Source organism: Girardinichthys multiradiatus, chromosome 11 (genome assembly GCF_021462225.1).
Source record: "Girardinichthys multiradiatus isolate DD_20200921_A chromosome 11, DD_fGirMul_XY1, whole genome shotgun sequence".
NCBI lineage: Eukaryota > Metazoa > Chordata > Actinopteri > Cyprinodontiformes > Goodeidae > Girardinichthys > Girardinichthys multiradiatus.
The window spans coordinates 12705764-12724550 of NC_061804.1; the positions used below are offsets into that span (position 1 = coordinate 12705764).

Sequence of the window (18787 nt, forward strand, 5' to 3'; positions counted from 1 at the left end):
TAAAGACTCCCCTAACAAAGGTCCCGTGCTCCCGATCCGTGCGGTCGCTTTGTGTGTCCATGAACATGTGGGGGACCCTCCGCTGGGAACTGCATAATCTGGCCTGTGGTGACTGTTCCCACATTGTACAAACACACTCAAACATGCATACAAACATTCAGTCTTCATCTCTACTTATGGCAGAGTTGCTCTCCAACAAAAGAAAACGCAGACTGTGTGACTCTCTGCCGTCGCTCAGTAAACAGGCTGCTTCTCTCTGACCGTCTCCCTCTTTCTTTGTGCCCTTCAAAGGAAGTCATTTGTCAACAGGCTGCACCTAGCATTTAGCGCAGCTGCGCTGCTAACCTGTGTTTGCAGCAGAGGAATGCTGTAGATGACTGTAATTTGGCCGCGGCTCCGGGCCTGTCTCAGGACCCCAAGCTGCTATAAATCCGGATGACAGGAATGTGACTGAGTCAGCCGACCTGTCTCACCACTCTGATCCATCATCCCCTCCAATAATCCTGCCACACCCACCCCCCCTCTGTCCTGTGCTCCTTCGGCTTTTTGTCGTGGCTCTTCGATCCCCCAGGATCCAGACTCACCCCTCTCTTACCTTTGACCTCACCTCCTTCATTACAGACCTCAGCTTGTTTTGTTCCTCTCTCATCTTCTTCATTATCTACCCCTTACATTAACCTAACCTCTGCTCTGCCTCACCTTGATTATATCAAACATTTCTCACTAGGAAAAAGGTACTGCTCTGCTAATTAAGTTTGTCTGGACACAAAAACTTGGCGTTTCCCCCCTGATAAACCCAAAACTGGGCATCACATGAAATGAAAATAAGCAAGCGATGTCAAATGCAAAAGGTTTCATTCCCTTTGAGGTTTTTGCCATTTTGTCACATTACCACCATAAAGAAAGTATTTAAAGGGATTTGTGATAGACCAACACAAAGTAGTGCATAATTGTGAAGTAGAGCACAGATGGGAGAAAACAGGACAACTATTAGTCATGCGCTGCATAAGAAACAGTGGCTTATGTGGGAAAAGATGCTGTTTAGGCCTTCATGCAAAACTCTGTGTGTAGAAAAAAAGTAACACTTAGCATCAGCCTGAACACACCATCTCATGGTAAAACACGGTGGTGGCAGTATCAAGCTGTAGGGATGCTTTTTTTGGATGGAAGGAGCTAAATACAGGGCAATACCAGACTAAAACCTTCTAGAGGCTGAATGTACCAACAAGGCATACCCTAAGCATACAGCCAGATCTACCAACGAATGGTTTTGTTCAAAGTCTATTTATGCATTAGTATGGCCTAGTCAAAGTTTAGAGGTATAGAGCTGGTCCAGTGTTCCACGGCCGGGACGAAAACCACACTGCTCCTCCTGAAGCCGAGGTTAAATTGAGAATCCTTGGCATAGCTTTTTATCCAATCTGATAAACCTAAAGCTATTTTGCAAATACTGTAAGAATGGACAAAAATGTCAGTTTCTAGATCTGCAAAGTTGGTAGAGACCAAGCGACTTGTAATTGGAGTGAATGGTGTTTCTACTTAGCTTTATCTCTGGGGGACTGAATAAAAATGTATGACTCCACCATGTTTGACAGCTGGAAAGGTGTCGGCGATTTGTTGTGTTGGTTTTCCTTTACACATAATGTTTCATTTGTCCATCGTATCATTTCCTGGTAAAATGCAAAAAGGTTTGTCATAATGTGGCAAATTGTGTGAAAGATCAAGAGGTATAAATATTTTTGCAATTCTCTGTATATTTAGTGGATTAATCATGCAAAAAAAAAAAAATCATAAATATTTGTTTTATTTAAGGTAATTAGTCTCTGACAAACATTACCAGCTAAAGTCTTTAATCAACTGTAAAAAAAGACTGCATTTAGAGAAAAAAAAGCTGTTTTTGTTTCTCTTACGTCTTCACACAGGAGAGCTCTTCATATGTCACAGATTCATTACCAAGAATTGTTTTTCTTGACAAAATGCATTTTACATAATTAAAACACGTAGATGTGTTATTCAGAGTAAACTATTAGAAACAAGCAGACGTGAGGCTCGATAACGGTGCTGCAAAGCAAACACAGAGAGACCTGCAAGCAAGAGCAAAACCGAGGGACTCTTAATTACATGGTTCCTTTGCAAAGTACTGCATCATTTAAGATCCCTTTGCATCAACCGAGACAAGAAGCACAGTGTTGTACAAGAGAACTACAAGTGTTCAGTGACCTACAGCCCATATTTGGTATGGATGCACAGAGATGAACAGGATTAGGAGGTTCCTGGCTCCTGCACTTCTTCACCACTTGGAGCAACTGCATAAATGAGCAAGTTGTTCACCTAAAATGTAGGGTCAAACATCCAATCACAAAGCTGGAAAGTTGCAGCTGAGGATCTCACAGTGCAAAACGTGTCTTTAAAAACTCTTGGGACTTGGTATAGACTGGTTTCCTGGTATACTCAAGTTTTAAAAAGTTTGAAGTCCTTTTTTAAGAGACTGAAGAAAGTTCTTGAATAACAGAGTTTCCATTCTCCATTGGTGCTCACTGGCCAAAAGAAGGCTACAACATAGCATTAATTCACCGCGATAAAAAACAAGGACAGTCACGATGCGGAAACTAAAGGAACACCCCCCATCACTCTTTCAGGGTAACGCCGTAAACAGTTGGTCGGTCAAGCAGTCGACTGTAGTGTTTACCCTGGCAGATCACCTGGCTAATTAACCAGCAGCATAAGCTTGTTACACTTGTGTCAATTAATAAAAATTAATAATATTCTGTTAGGTTGGATGATATCAGGGGGACATGTGAGTGCAATAATATTGCTGAATATAGCAATTGAAGCATAAATTATGATTAACCCAGATTTCCCTGACTCTTTTATTACTTTTTCTTCATTGCAATGTTCCACACCACTCTTCGTGGACTTTAGCATCTCCAACATGTAAAATATACAGGGGTTAGACAATGAAACTGAAACACCTGTCATTTTAGTGTGGGAGGTTTCATGGCTAAATTGGACCAGCCTGGTAGCCAGTCTTCATTGATTGCACATTGCACCAGTAAGAGCAGAGTGTGAAGGTTCAATTAGCAGGGTAAGAGCACAGTTTTGCTCAAAATATTGAAATGCACACAACATTATGGGTGACATACCAGAGTTCAAAAGACGACAAATTGTTGGTGCACGTCTTGCTGGCGCATCTGTGACCAAGACAGCAAGTCTTTGTGATGCATCAAGAGCCACGGTATCCAGGGTAATGTCAGCATACCACCAAGAAGGATGAACCACATCCAACAGGATTAACTGTGGACGCAAGAGGAAGCTGTCTGAAAGGGATGTTCGGATGCTAACCCGGATTGTATCCAAAAAACATAAAACCACGGCTGCCCAAATCACGGCACAATTAAATGTGCACCTCAACTCTCCTGTTTCCACCAGAACTGTCCGTCGGGAGCTCCACAGGGTCAATATACACGGCTGGGCTGCTATAGCCAAACCTTTGGTCACTCATGCCAATGCCAAACGTCGGTTTCAATGGTGCAAGGAACGCAAATCTTGGGCTGTGGACAATGTGAAACATGTATTGTTCTCTGATGAGTCCACCTTTACTGTTTTCCCCACATCCAGGAGAGTTACGGTGTGGAGAAGCCCCACAGAAGCGTACCACCCAGACTGTTGCATGCCCAGAGTGAAGCATGGGGGTGGATCAGTGATGGTTTGGGCTGCCATATCACGGCATTCCCTTGGTCCAATACTTGTGCTAGATGGGCGCGTCACTGCCAAGGACTACTGAACCATTCTTGAGGACCATGTGCATCCAATGGTTCAAACATTGTATCCTGAAGGCGGTGCCGTGTATCAGGATGACAATGCACCAATACACACAGCAAGACTGGTGAAAGATTGGTTTGATGAACATGAAAGTGAAGTTGAACATCTCCCATGGCCTGCACAGTCACCAGATCTAAATATTATTGAGCCACTTTGGGGTGTTTTGGAGGAGCGAGTCAGGAAACGTTTTCCTCCACCAGTATCACGTAGTGACCTGGCCACTATCCTGCAAGAAGAATGGCTTAAAATCCCTCTGACCACTGTGCAGGACTTGTATATGTCATTCCCAAGATGAATTGATGCTGTACTGGCCACAAAAGGAGGCCCTACACCATACTAATAAATTATTGTGGTCTAAAACCAGGTGTTTCAGTTTCATTGTCCAACCCCTGTACATCAAGTGTGTGAATCAAGGAGAGTGAAAGTCTATCCAGGAGGGTAAAACGGTATTTTATACAGAATTTGCATGCATTTACTAAACATATTTACTAAAATATAATATTCAACCAAATATTACACCCAAGCAGTCCATTGCAATTGAGACATTGCATACATTTATATTGTGATGAAGAGTGTTATTCACTATAGTCCAGCTCTGATATTCTGCAAAGTCTGCACTTTAAAATTACTTATTCTTCTAGATTTTTGCTGAAGTCTATTAAAAAATCCTAAATAATAATAAAGAAGTGTTATAAATACCATTTCTATAACTGATTATCTACAAGTTATATAATTTTAGCAGCAGCATGAAAAATTGTTGCCTTTCTATCTTAAATAAAGGAAACCAGATCATGTTGCACATTTTTGTTTTAAATACATGTGCAAATATAATGTTATAACAGAGATTTTTACTCGAGGTTATCATTTAGTGAGATTATAACTCAGTAAAGTGAGTTCAATAAGCAGAAGAAAGAAATCAAAAAGCTGAAAACCTTTGGAAGAGAAAACCAGTCCTTTTGACTGCATTTCTTTCTTTAAAAGCAGCTGAAATGATTTTAAATCTTTGCTGCTCTATCTGATCAAACCTCTGTGACAAAGGTGGCTACGCATATTTTTTTTTTGCCAAAACACCTTTCTCTGAAGTAGACCTTTTGTATAATGGAAAACATGTTTTCTTCATTCCTCACACTTTATTTCTGTGGTAACTTTAACACATGAAGGTTAACTAATGGGAAAACAGAGAAAATATTATGGCTATAAGAACCAAAACTGTCTTTTTAGTAATTTTATTAACAAATCTGAATTTGTTCATGGGCAAATAACATTATGCACAATAAACACAAACGTTATGCTCTATCCTAAATGAAATCAGAGGAACATAATAGATTAGATGGAAATTGTCCATAATATTGATAACTGAATGCTATTACATTTAGTGATATTGAAGTGATGAACTTCACATCCTTTCTCGACGTCACCCAGTTTCACTAAAATGAGTTGCTTGCAAACATCAAAATCGAAAACCCAAAGGGCAAGTTTTATTTTGCCGGCTTGTCCGTATTATCTCGCGTCGCTGGAAACATCACACTGTAAGTCACGTTTCTCCCTTGTTGTCACCAGCAGCACTGACTGTTGGGAAACCTGAAGGGGGAAATTAGCAGCAGTAATGGGGCAGTTTTCTTTGGAATGCCCCTTTTTTTTTAAAGCGGCCATCTAGTACCCAAGCAACTGCAACTATCTCACGGCCTCCGTGTCAGCATCTCGGGAACCAGATCAAAGCTGGGCCATTTGAGTCAAACCAGCTCGCTATCACAACGAGTGTTTGTTAAAATGAGAGTGAAGTAGCTGAAAATAGTATTCCGGTGTCAATAATGTGCTGCGGTGGTTATAACCACTGAGAGTGAAAGCGCTGTAGCTTCTGCGCCTTTAAATGACTCGTCAATCAGCCTGTGTGGTGCACATAAAAGAGGCCAAGACCAGAAGAAAACTCTGTAGTGCTTTCTTACAGTAAGGGTGGGACTTACTCAAGTGTTGAAAAAGTTACTTTTACTAAGAGCAAGGATTGAAACTCACAGTAATAATATGTGTTTTACAGTGTAAAGCTACAGGAGGTACTTTTCATCTTTTTTCATTTCTAATAAGCAGTTTCACTTCTTGCTTTTTTATGTCTTTAAGTGAACTGAATCCCACTCCTGCTATTAATTTTGAAAATGGAAACAATTGGCATCCTGTTTGAAAGTTTTTAAAGAGAGTCATAAATCTTTAACTTACTTTATATGTGTACACCTCTTGACACTTTTAAACTCATATTTACTTTGCATTTATTTGGTCAGTTTTTTTATTTGACAGTTTTTTTAAAAGAAATATTAGAGAAAAAAAATACTTTGACAATTTTTAAATGTATGATTAATTTCCTAGTTCTTGAATAAAAATCAAATAATTTCTGCAGCAATAGATTAGATCTGAGTGAAAAAGTTTAAAAAGCAACAAATTCAGAATCATTTAGAAATGTACCGATACAGTAGCGAGTTTGATATTTATGTAATTAACTTTCATGAGTTGTATATTAAAGATGCAGTCAAAGTCTTTTGGTGAGAAGTGTTACGTTTTAAAGGTTAAAAAAATCTGTATTTGGCAACTAAACATTTAGTGTTGCTGCAAATCAGATTGCTTATTAATTTGAAAAAAAAAAAAGGTTTCAGATCATGTTTTATATGAAACATAAAACTAGATTGTTACATGTGGCCCTTTCCTTGGTTTTCATAAGAAAGTACAGAAATAAGTCAATCTGAAAATACCCCAAAGTGCACCTGGAGTCTGCTAAAGTTATTCACACTCTTGTTAACATGCACCATAACACCTACAGGTCTATATAGTAAGCGCAGACGTGTTTCACTTCTGCTTTTTCCTTCTGTATTTTCTAATTTATTGTCCGGCCGACAGTGATAAGCAAACATCGACACAATGTGATGCCGCTTGATTGAATGGGAAGATGTTTCAGTTTTGAATCACGCGTGGTGTTTATGCTTGACTGCAGATATGTCTGAAATGAACAGGTGAGTCAAAAACAACAAAAGACACACTGCAGCCTTGGATGATCAATGTGAAGTCTGCAATGTCTTATAGGTAAACTATAAAACCCATAGGACCTAAAGCAGCAGCTTTAATTGACTCAAAGCATAACCCTAATTGCACAGACTATGATTTCTGTAACTGAACTTAATGGTTCATTGTATCAAAAATAATTTATTGCATACAGGTAAATATAATGTAAAAATGTGGATTTTAGCAATATTCATTTGATAATTACAAAATACTTTAATGCCTGTCACTTTGCTGTGGTTTGACTTCTCTGGCTAGTAAAAAAATAATAAATGATTGTCAACAATCTGATCTAAGAGGCTGTTATCATTGCATTCCTGTCATTCCCTCAGGAAGTCTTTGATTTTAAGTCTTTTCCTGTCTAAAAGCTGAGCTTATATGAAAGAGAACGCTATGTGTTGTAACTGTTATAGTGACCACAAACACCTAGATTTGACCTTTTCCCTACAAGAACTGCTCTCCTTCAAACCAGTAGCTTTAGCTTTAAATAGTGATTAATCTGTTAACCTGTCTTTTTCTTCAGTAGAATAATTACATGTTTGGAAACCTTGAATGTAAAGCAGCTTCCTCATGGAGATATTTCATCTACAATGATAGTTGTTCACTTTTCTGGCTCTCACTTGATTTCAAAGGAAAGAAAAGGAGTTAAATAACGATTTCTTATAGGCTGTGTAGCATGACAAGCTCCCATATTTTTCAAAGTCCGCTTCTGATTGGCTCATGAGAGTCATGAGGAGTCCTCCTCCAGAAGCTGTCAATCAAAGCTAAATCTTGACTCGAATGGAAACAGAGAAAAAATGTCTATTTCCAGATCAACCTGACAGATTTGGTTGCAAGAAATGTTTTTGAAATGTTTAGTGTTTTTACTTTTGTCAAATTTCTGTGTGAAGTTGTGTTTTTCCTCCACACCTTAGACATGCCCAGCAGCTCTGAGTGATTCTATTTTAGAGTGTTTTTTTTTCTCCATGACCAATTTTTTTCTGAATCCAACAGAGTAGCCTCCAGATATCCCAAAAGCTATTACCAGGAGGGGCAAGAAATGCTGTGCCACATCTCCTCATGATTCATTTCTGATGTTCTGGTTTAGTTTGTTGGATTTCTGGGCGGTTCTGAAACTTTGACCTTATTTTTTCCTTTTATCCCAAACAAATTGCCCACTTAAATATCTGATATTAGAATTTTAAAAGAGACATGAACTCCTTTCTGACAAAGCAGAAATTAGATGATAAATTATATGATAAAACCTTTAGTCAACACTGAAAATTTTTAAAATGTTAATTTAAATATTTATCCTATTTAGATGAAAATTATATAAATATTGTTGGTGTTTACTTAAATATATAATGAGTAATCATACCCCAATGTAATAGACAATAAAAACAATCCTAGTTAGGTGTAATTAATTTGATAAGTAAACCTTCATTTAGACAAAGAATCTTTTTATACATGTGTAATGAAATCATTCCCTAAACAAGGTGAAGGAGTCATCCTTCTAAACTGATTTTTGACAAATTGAGAGGGATTATTTACATATATTAATATAGTTTTACACAGTATATCAGCTGCTACTATGTTGTGCAGCTAAATGTAAAACAAATAGTGCTTATTACTTATTATTTTTCCCATTAAAGATCTAAATGTAGGTTTTGATTCAAGAAAAAAAACATAGAAACTTTAACAGAGAATTTCAAGGGAGTGGGCACAGTGCATGGGTAAAGCATACGACCCATGTACGGGGGTTACAGTCCACATGGGTTTGAGTCCCAGCCCATTGACAGTTGCTGCAGGTCTTCCCTCTCTGTCCACCCCATTTCCTGTTGACCAACTTATGAAATAAAGGCCACTACAAAAAAGAGAGAATTTCAGGGAAGTAAAGATATTCTAATGTAGCTGATAAATCAATTAAATGATATGATGCAATAAAAAAGGGGAAGTCAATGGGAAAATTATGTTGGGACGGGGTGAGTTTAGTAAAAATGTCACAAAAGGAAGACATATCTTAAGGCAGGGCTGAAAACAGACAGTGGGTGGTAATGGAAATAGCACAGGAAGTAAGCCGTGCACTGACAATAAGGTGAGAACTGGAGCTTAACAAACAATAAAGGAAGTTAAACCAAGGAAAGAAAAAACTGTTAACTTTCAGAAAAATTCAGAAATAAATCTGCTGACAACTCTCAGATACTTTTACAGGAACATTTACTGGCCACCACCCACGTCATGTTATGATGAGAGACCACTGCTTTGGTTTTGCTCCATAGTGTTTATGTAAATAATAAGCGATTTATAGGAATACAATTCCACACAGACAAAACTGGATGAAAACCTGAATATTTGAGACTTATATTTAATGACTGATATGAATGCAGTAAAAAATACACTTTAAAATATTTCATGTGTAATTAAAGGAAAGTGAAAAACAGCACAGTCACACTCCTCTTATGGTTCAACCACATAATGACAACTAACTGTTTAATAAAATCGTGGTGACACAGAGCCTCTATGGATGTTAGAAGAAAAAATATGAGTAAATGGCTCAGGATTGCAGCTCAACTATTACAAATGTAGCCTGTAGTGACTTATAAGCAGCTAACTGTGTTATGCCAACAGCTACTATTGAATCATTAGCTAAAATGCTAACATTATTGGATGTGATAATAATAATAGCATGTTAGCAATCAATAGCAAACCCAATCAACAATAAAGTTATAAAAATAAAAATGTGCTAAATTGCTAGCATTAGTTACAGTGATACCAGAATGTTAGCTAAGCTAAAAATAACTGAAACTATCTGCTATGCTAGCAACAGCTTTAATGCTGCGATTAGCCTAAAATACAAAAAGTTTCTAAAAAGTTCATTTGAGCTGGTTAATCTAATTTCATTTATTTTCCTTACGTTTTTTTGAACATAACAGCAAATAATAACAATTAATGCTTTCATTCTCTTACTGAAATGCTCTGCTCTCCATTTATTGCTATTGAAGGCACCGATTATGATGCGGGATAATTAGATAATTATATCAACATCAGCAAAGCCCTATTAGATATTTTTATTTTGTTAGCTTGTATTGTCAATTTAAAACTCAGTCACATAATCTTTCTTGTTTTAATGGCAAAGCAATCCATCTGATGCTGTTCTGCTTTAAAAAACAAATAAGTATGGCAAAAAAGGCTGCTAATGTTTCTCTATAACTAGCCACAAAAAAGATATTGACTGTGCTAAGGGAGAAAAGAAATACATGTTCTTTTCACACAGATATACTGATTCAAGTTCCATATAAAACTAACTAAACAAAAATAATTCCAGCAAACATTTGATCAGTGAGTCCTGGTAATATAAATAAATCTGCAAAAAGCTAAACTTTAATAACTGCTCGTTTCATGTTGTTGGACCTAAACAACAAAGACATCCAGAACAATTTATTCTGATGATTGCTTTCATTAGATGGATCTCGTGGAACAAAGGAAATCTGAATATGTACTGTTTTATTGTAAACAAGCTCAGGACTGGTTAACAAAACAAGGACAAGCACAAAAGACTGAGATAACTGTTCAGAAATTGAAAAGGAAAACAAATTTTATTCTGCAGTATAATCCAAGCTGGAAGTATGACAATATGTGAACCTAATAAACACTGAAGCAAGGAATGGTTGCACTTTTTCCTTAAACTGTGAAAATGTGTGATGATGGGCAAAGTGTAAAAAAATCTGGTGATTGAAGCTTTAAAAACCTCTATGATGAGTGAAACATTTTACCATCTTTAAGCAGTGGACCACAGCTATGGTCGTGTGTCTTAATCATTCCAACTCAAGTTGTTTCAAGCAAAGGAATTCCTCACCTCAGCTCCCCACTCCTTAACTGTAATCCTCTGAGTTTATCCACATTTATAAAAAGACCATTAATCCTGTCTGAACAGAGTTAGAAAAATTAAGGTGCGTTAAAAGAAATGACCTCACAGGTGAGGCAACCCATACCTGTGATCAGCTGACAAGTCGCAGGTATGAGGTAAAGTGAGTGTGGATTTGTGTGACCACTCCTCCTGTGTGAAATGTCCTGAGAAAGACTGGATGCAGCGGCAGGAGCAGCCAGGTGTTAGTGGATCAGTGAGGTAGAAGCAGGTGGCTCGGTCTGTCATTAAGAGCTGAGTCACGAATCCACTGTCAGTTAAGGACATACACAGAGTCTAGACCAGACAGGGTGCATTTGTTTGTAGGAAAAGGGGGATTTCCAGACGGAGCAGGCGAAGGATTACCACAGGTCTCTCTGTTTAATAACTGATCACAGCAGTACAATACTGTCATTCTTCTTGCTTCATCTTATTGTCTCCGGACCTCTTCACAGAAAAAATGGTCTCATGGATGACGTCAGTGTGTTACCGAGCTGTTGCAAAAGTATTTATACCTCCTGAGCTTTTTAACATTTTACCACATTATAAACACAAACCTCAATGCACATTTTTGTTTTTTGTGATAGAATAAAAAGTGGTGCCAAGTTGTGAAATGGAGGTAAAAAGATTAATTTTCATTTTGCTGAACAAATGGCAGTAAAAAGATTCATTTTCATAAAAATTAAAAAAATGTGACTGGCATGTGTATCGGTCTCACCAAATCAATACTTTGTACAACCACCTTGCAGTTACAGCTGCAAGTCTTCAGGGGTGTTTCTCTACCAGCTTTCCTCTTATTTGAATTTAGGCATGGACTTTGACTGGGCCATTCTAACACATGAATGCTTTGATCTAAACCATTCTGTTGTAGCTCTGGCTGTATGATTAGGGTCAATGTCCTGCAGGAAGGGGAATCTTGGGTTCAAATCTTGAGATATGGTTTTATAACTTATCCCTGCCTCAAAAGACTTCTCTGCTTTCTCCTTGACCTGTTTGCTTTGTTCCTTGGTCTTCATCAATACTGTTAGTTCACCTATGTTCTCTAACAAACCTCTGAGGCCTTCACAGAGCATCTGGGTTTATAATGTGATTAAATTATACACAGGTGGACAAAATGTTTTATGATTACTTTTGCAACTATCACTGCCCTCGATGCCTACACCTGATATAGATTTTAGTGAATGGGATGAGGGGAATGCTGGGGACATAATGTTGATGAAGAGTCAGGGATCGACATTCTTATCACAATATTCAACCATGATACTGCTGTCACATATTTCCTTAACCTTTGAGCATTATTGTTTTCTTCCATTTTCATAAAATATTACTGTCTGTCATTGACGTGATTTCTTACAGCTTTTAACAAGTTTCTGTTTAGGCCATTCATAAGAGATTGTGGTATTTATTGTTATCAGAAATTCCCATCAGCAGTGCAGTTATTATAATACACTAAGAAACCACAGGATAGGATCAAACAAATGCTAGTTATAAAAGTGATGTTTTAGTTTCATTTCACTGGAAATGTACCAACGGACTGCTTCAGTCGCTCCGTTGCCTTTGTGCCTGCGCCTTCCTTTTCCTGCCCTCTGATATGCTCTATAACATAATAACAATCTTTACACGTACATAGGACTGAATTTGTTCTACTCTTTGTCACAGAGACTAGACTGTTTTCAGCTTCGGATAAGAGAGGGCATATGAAGATCTGACCCAGTTTCGATAGTGGAAGTTGATCCTCACAGGAATGACTTTGGGAGTGCCATGAAATTTAAAATAAAAAGCTTATAGAATGTATTACAAATACATTCAATGGTCAAACCACCCTTTAGGCTGTGCGTAAAGAAAGGCAAAACTCCAGTAATGTTTAAATGTCAGGGTGTGCTAGCTTGTGCCTTCCAGAGTACAGTGTGTATCTGTTCGGAGAAGCTTGTGTGAGCTGCTGTGATGGTTTGTGCGATTGTCACCCTAATTGTTTCCATCTTTGTGTGTGTGTGTGTGTGGTTGGCAGTCCTTTCAGAGGAGCTGGCCATTTCAGAGCTGCTGCGGGATGGCCACAGGCTTACAGAGTTTCTGTGTGTGTTAGTGCATGTGTATGTGTGTAAGCGTGTGTGAGTAAAAGAGAGAGAGAGAAGAGACAGAGGTATATGGAGACAATCAATTTGTTATCTTACATCACGTGTGTGTGTCCACATCTGGTAAAATGACACAGCTTTTGAATATATGTGTGTGCTGAATCTTTTTTGCAGATGTGATGAATAATTTGTTAACAACACAAACAGAACGTGGAATAATTCAACAGCTGTGTGTCCCAGTGTGTGTGCGAATATAAGACATTCTATCAGTAGTAACCACTTTTATCTTGAGTCTGCTATTAGCCTTTTAAGTTGTCCTTCATTTCCTTACAACTTCCTCCAAGGAGCCAACCTTTCATGTGATCCTGAAAGGTAGTCCTTAACTTTTTTCCTTAACTTTGGCTGCTTTTTCACCCATCTTCTGTCCAGTCACTGGCAGTTTTAAGGAAAAAAAAGAATTTTTTCTGTGTTAAGCCACTTAACTTTGACCTATGAATCACTCAGGCATGAAAATGTTCCTAAACCCGAGAGATGAATTAATGTTGTCTCAACACTTAACAGACAACTCAGCAAAAAAATATATTTTGAACTAGGTATTGAGGTCCTTTAAGCGTGTTTCCATTGGAGGAACCAGGGCAAAATTAGATCACTGAATCTCTGAACTAAAGGTGGAGCCTTGTAGTGCGGGAGAGCAAAACATTTCTTACTGGTTGAATATTCCCAGCACCTTGTTTTTACCAATTCTTTGGCAGTTCATATTTTCTGTATTTTTGTTTGCATCCACATCATTTAAACCTACGTAGCTACCCATGCTGAGCATTGCTTTGTTTTACAGGGTTTGCATTGAAGTGCTTTGATGCCAACCTTAGGGAAGACATTTAATTAAAGGAAACCCAGACGTCACTTTTGACATCTAAAATTTAACAAATACTGGTCCTTCTCAAAATATTAGCATATTGTGATAAAGTTCATTATTTTCCATAATGTCATGATGAAAAATTAACATTCATATATTTTAGATTCATTGCACACTAACTGAAATATTTCAGGTCTTTTATTGTCTTAATACGGATGATTTTGGCATACAGCTCATGAAAACCCAAAATTCCTATCTCACAAAATTAGCATATCATTAAAAGGGTCTCTAAACGAGCTATGAACCTAATCATCTGAATCAACGAGTTAACTCTAAACACCTGCAAAAGATTCCTGAGGCCTTTAAAACTCCCAGCCTGGTTCATCACTCAAAACCCCAATCATGGGTAAGACTGCCGACCTGACTGCTGTCCAGAAGGCCACTATTGACACCCTCAAGCAAGAGGGTAAGACACAGAAAGAAATTTCTGAATAAATAGGCTGTTCCCAGAGTGCTGTATCAAGGCACCTCAGTGGGAAGTCTGTGGGAAGGAAAAAGTGTGGCAGAAAACGCTGCACAACGATAAGAGGTGACCGGACCCTGAGGAAGATTGTGGAGAAGGGCCGATTCCAGACCTTGGGGGACCTGCGGAAGCAGTGGACTGAGTCTGGAGTAGAAACATCCAGAGCCACCGTGCACAGGCGTGTGCAGGAAATGGGCTACAGGTGCCGCATTCCCCAGACCTGGGCTACAGAGAAGCAGCACTGGACTGTTGCTCAGTGGTCCAAAGTACTTTTTTCGAATGAAAGCTAATTCTGCATGTCATTCGGAAATCAAGGTGCCAGAGTCTGGAGGAAGACTGGGGAGAAGGAAATGCCAAAATGCCAGAAGTCCAGTGCCAAATACCCACAGTCAGTGATGGTCTGGGGTGCCGTGTCAGCTGCTGGTGTTGGTCCACTGTGTTTTATCAAGGGCAGGGTCAATGCAGCTAGCTATCAGGAGATTTTGGAGCACTTTATGCTTCCATCTGCTGAAAAGCTTTATGGAGATGAAGATTTCATTTTTCAGCACGACCTGGCACCTGCTCACAGTGTCAAAACCACTGGTAAATGGTTTACTGACCATGGTATCACTGTGCTCAATTGACCTGCCAACTCTCCTGACCTGAACCCCATAGAGAATCTGTGGGATATTGTGAAGAGAACGTTGAGAGACTCAAGACCCAACACTCTGGATGAGCTAAAGGCCGCTATCGAAGCATCCTGGGCCTCCATAAGACCTCAGCAGTGCCACAGGCTGATTGCCTCCATGCCACGCCGCATTGAAGCAGTCATTTCTGCAAAAGGATTCCCGACCAAGTATTGAGTGCATAACTGTACATGATTATTTGAAGGTTGACGTTTTTTGTATTAAAAACACTTTTCTTTTATTGGTCGGATGAAATATGCTAATTTTGTGAGATAGGAATTTTGGGTTTTCATGAGCTGTATGCCAAAATCATCTGTATTAAGACAATAAAAGACCTGAAATATTTCAGTTAGTGTGCAATGAATCTAAAATATATGAATGTTAAATTTTCATCATTACATTATGGAAAATAATGAACTTTATCACAATATGCTAATATTTTGAGAAGGACCTGTAGATGTTGAACAAAAGTGTCTCGAGAATGGAGTCTTGAGGAACCCCACAAGACATCTTTGTTTGCTCAGAATATAATTACGAAATAACACAAAGTAGTTCCGGACTGCCAAATAAGATCTTAACCAATCTAGAAGCAGCTTCTGCAACATACAGAATGTGTGTGGTCACTGTTCCTACAAGACACATCCCGCAGTGTTTTTTAATTAACATCTTTGGATTACTACAAATTTCTTCTGAGTAAAAATTGATTTTAATTCAGTTTCAGAGCTGAACTACTATGAAATTGTCATAAATAATCTCTTTAAATAGTAGCACTTGTTGAAAACTGTGCTCTGTCCTGCACAGTCAGGATTGGCTCAGTTAATTTAAAAGCCAATCTAGCTGTACATTTGCACACAAACATTACTATAATTTCCCTGTTTTCCATCACATCCTGGACTCCTCTGCTATAGAAGGGCGATCCGTTTGGTTTTATACTCCACAGTAGAAACATGCACAAGAAACAGTCAAAGGAGATAAAAATGTTTCAGGAAATATGTTCCAGAAACAAAACGCCTCATGAAATGTGCATTTTGTTCCCCGCAGCTTGTCACACAAACATTATTTGTTACCAATTTTGGTGTTAAATCTATCAGAAATGCTTAAAATAACAAAGTTTGACAGACAAGAAATTATTGTATCAGAGTAAGATATGTGAATTACAGGAAGAGAGCCGAGATTACTTTTTCTGAAGACTAAATTAATTTCACTATAAGAGTACAGGTTTAATAAATCACAAACATCAAATCAGCGTAGAATATTCTAGTTCAGGTCTGACTGGTGCATCTATTGTAGTTTCTCTGTTTGTTTATTTCTAAGGGGTTTCTAATGCCAAAATGCCATGTTCTTCCTTTCTGGGGAAGGATATATAGAATAAAGGTTTTATTAATCCCAAACTGTGTTTTAAATAATCTTTGTTCAGTGTAGAATTATACAGTTCAGGTTTAATCGGTTTCAGACATTTAGATTTTAAACCAGAGATAATCAAATGCAGTCTAGACTCAATAACAAACTAGGAAAAAAAAACAAGTTTAGCAGAGGCAAACTTGGGTTTAGCAGAGGCATCTTTCAGCTTCTGGTTCAGGTCTTTCCTGAAATTGTTTTGTAGTTTGTAAAGACATGACTGGTTATCTGCAATGGCGGGTTGTATTATATCGTTCGTTCCAAATTTATCTAAAAGCAATATGCGCAGAAGAGCACAATAAACACAGATTATTTAAGATAAAAGATTAAAATGAGTAAATACACAAATACAAAGATAAGTAACATTTACAAGCAATCTAAAGATTTCTTAAATGAATATGTGATAAAAAACCAAAAACTTTATGAGGTGGTAGCGTATTGAAAACGTGCTTTAGACTAACTTCACTATAAAACCATTGTTTTAATGGTTAGGAGGATTGGACTGAAAAAGAATGAAAAAGCAACAACTTACAAAGACCTTGTAGGAAATCAAATAACTATTAAAAAGGGCAACTTTAAAAGATTAGAAGAAATTTCAGCCTACTCAAACGAAAGAAAGAGATTTGGGTCAGATTTAAACAAGTGCACAGACTTGCATGTGTGTCTCTCAGTGTGATCCCACCTGTCTTCTGGCTCATGTCAGTGGGCAGGTGTGGAGGACTCGGGCTGAAGTGGTCGTTGCTATAGGGCAGCAGGGACGTCAGCGGGTGCATCCCGTGGGATTGTTGTACCACCGACACTTTGTTGGACTGTTGAGGAGACAATACGAAATCCATTCAGTTTCGATTCAATAAAATCATTAGGCTGGTGATAACAAGCCTTTAGGTAAATGTATGGATTTTACTGCATCTTTGTATATTTCACTTATTGCAATCATGTAATAAAGTGCAAATAGCAAATGCATGAAGGGAAATACAAAAACAGTGGATTAATAGTTACTTTTCTGTCGATTAACAGTTTAACTGTGTTTTTTGAAGCTATGAGTGAAAGTAGTAAAAATCCTAAACTAAGACCAATTACAACACAAACCGAAAAACAAAAATTATATAAAAACATAATCAGTTATCTGTAAATCGTAAAAAAAACTTCAATAGAAAATGATTAACACAACATCACAATCATGTGTGTGTGTTTTGCCATTTCCTTGAGATAGATTTTACATGATGCAAGAAGAAACATGAAAAGGTTAAGAAAATCTCAATTTCACAACTAGAAAGTGACAACCAAAACCCAAAATTCAGAAAGTTTGCATTTAAAGTATCAAAGTGGGACATTTGCATTTGCCAGAAGACAGACACCTTCCACAACACACACACACACACACACACTAACACTTACATAGGACTAAAGGAAAACATTTTTTGGAATAAAACAGATGGGCTGCACCTCGCTCTCCCGCTTGTTTTCAGGGTAGCATGGAAGAGAAGGAGAAAAAGGAGGAGGAGGACTGTTCGATCGATAAGCCTTTGATGATCAAGTGAGGCTGCATGCGAGCTACTTTGCTTTCATGTTTCTATTTACAAATGGCTCTCAATAAGTTATGTGAAATCCAGTTATTGCTAATGCTCTCGGCATGGTGGCCAACATCTGATATGTCGCAGTGGTTTGCAGAGTTGGAGGCAGCAATGCCATGCAAGCTTAGATACAGTTTGAACTTTGCGGTGTGACTGTATTTGTAAGATAGGGTCATTGTTTTTGTGCAACTATAAACATCCATGTTTCTACGAGTGCAGATTTGTTTGTGAATGACTAGGTGAGTATGAATGGATGCTCCAAGTACGAGTAAATGAGTCGCTTGGAAAAGACGAGGATTTTTTGTGCACAAACATTTTTCTGAAAACGTGTTCTACAATCGAAGATGGACTGATGTGCGTGTGCATGTAGGTCCATTTGCATTAAGCAGCACTACAGAGAGGAAGATCTTTGTGCAACCTGCTGGGCCTCCTGCTGAGTTACAAAGTGAATACCTTATCACTTTAAGGCAGAGCTTCCACACACTGCACTCCACATTAACACACACGCACACACACTATCCATCAGCATCTTAAAGTCTTACTCTGACCAAACACACAAACACAGAGACGTCCCCTCATGTGTATGCCACACGACAAGCGGTTGGAGAGCCGAGATCAAACTGCTAAACCGCTTTTAATGTTGAGACGTGTGAAAACAAAACGTGCTGCCTCTTGTGCTGGGCTGAAGAAGTGTGGGAGATGGAGCAGCAGGTAATGTGGGGGTGGAGAAAAGATGGGCTGCATTCTTAATAATCTGAAGAGATGAAAAAAATGTCTTAGAGGTTTGAGAAGATGTAAGATCTTGTCAAAAGAGCTGGTTCATCAAACGCGACACAGGGATACATATATGTTTTCCTACTCTGTAGAAAGCTAAAGGTGATGCCCAATAAGGGAGTTTATGACTTCAACCACAGATATTAGGATAGAAGTGATAGTTGGATTAATTCTGACA

At 38.3% G+C, this 18787-nt stretch overlaps 1 protein-coding gene across 7 annotated transcripts in view; it reads right to left on the minus strand.

Moving 5' to 3' along the window:
* tcf7 (transcription factor 7) overlaps window positions 1-18787 on the minus strand; it is an 87804-nt gene that overhangs the window by 18521 nt on the left and 50496 nt on the right. For all 7 annotated transcript variants that reach the window (XM_047379165.1, XM_047379167.1, XM_047379166.1 and 4 more), the window contains one exon: window positions 16944-17070. In XM_047379165.1, the coding sequence (XP_047235121.1) occupies window positions 16944-17070 (127 nt within the window). The remainder of the gene's footprint in view (window positions 1-16943; window positions 17071-18787) is intronic.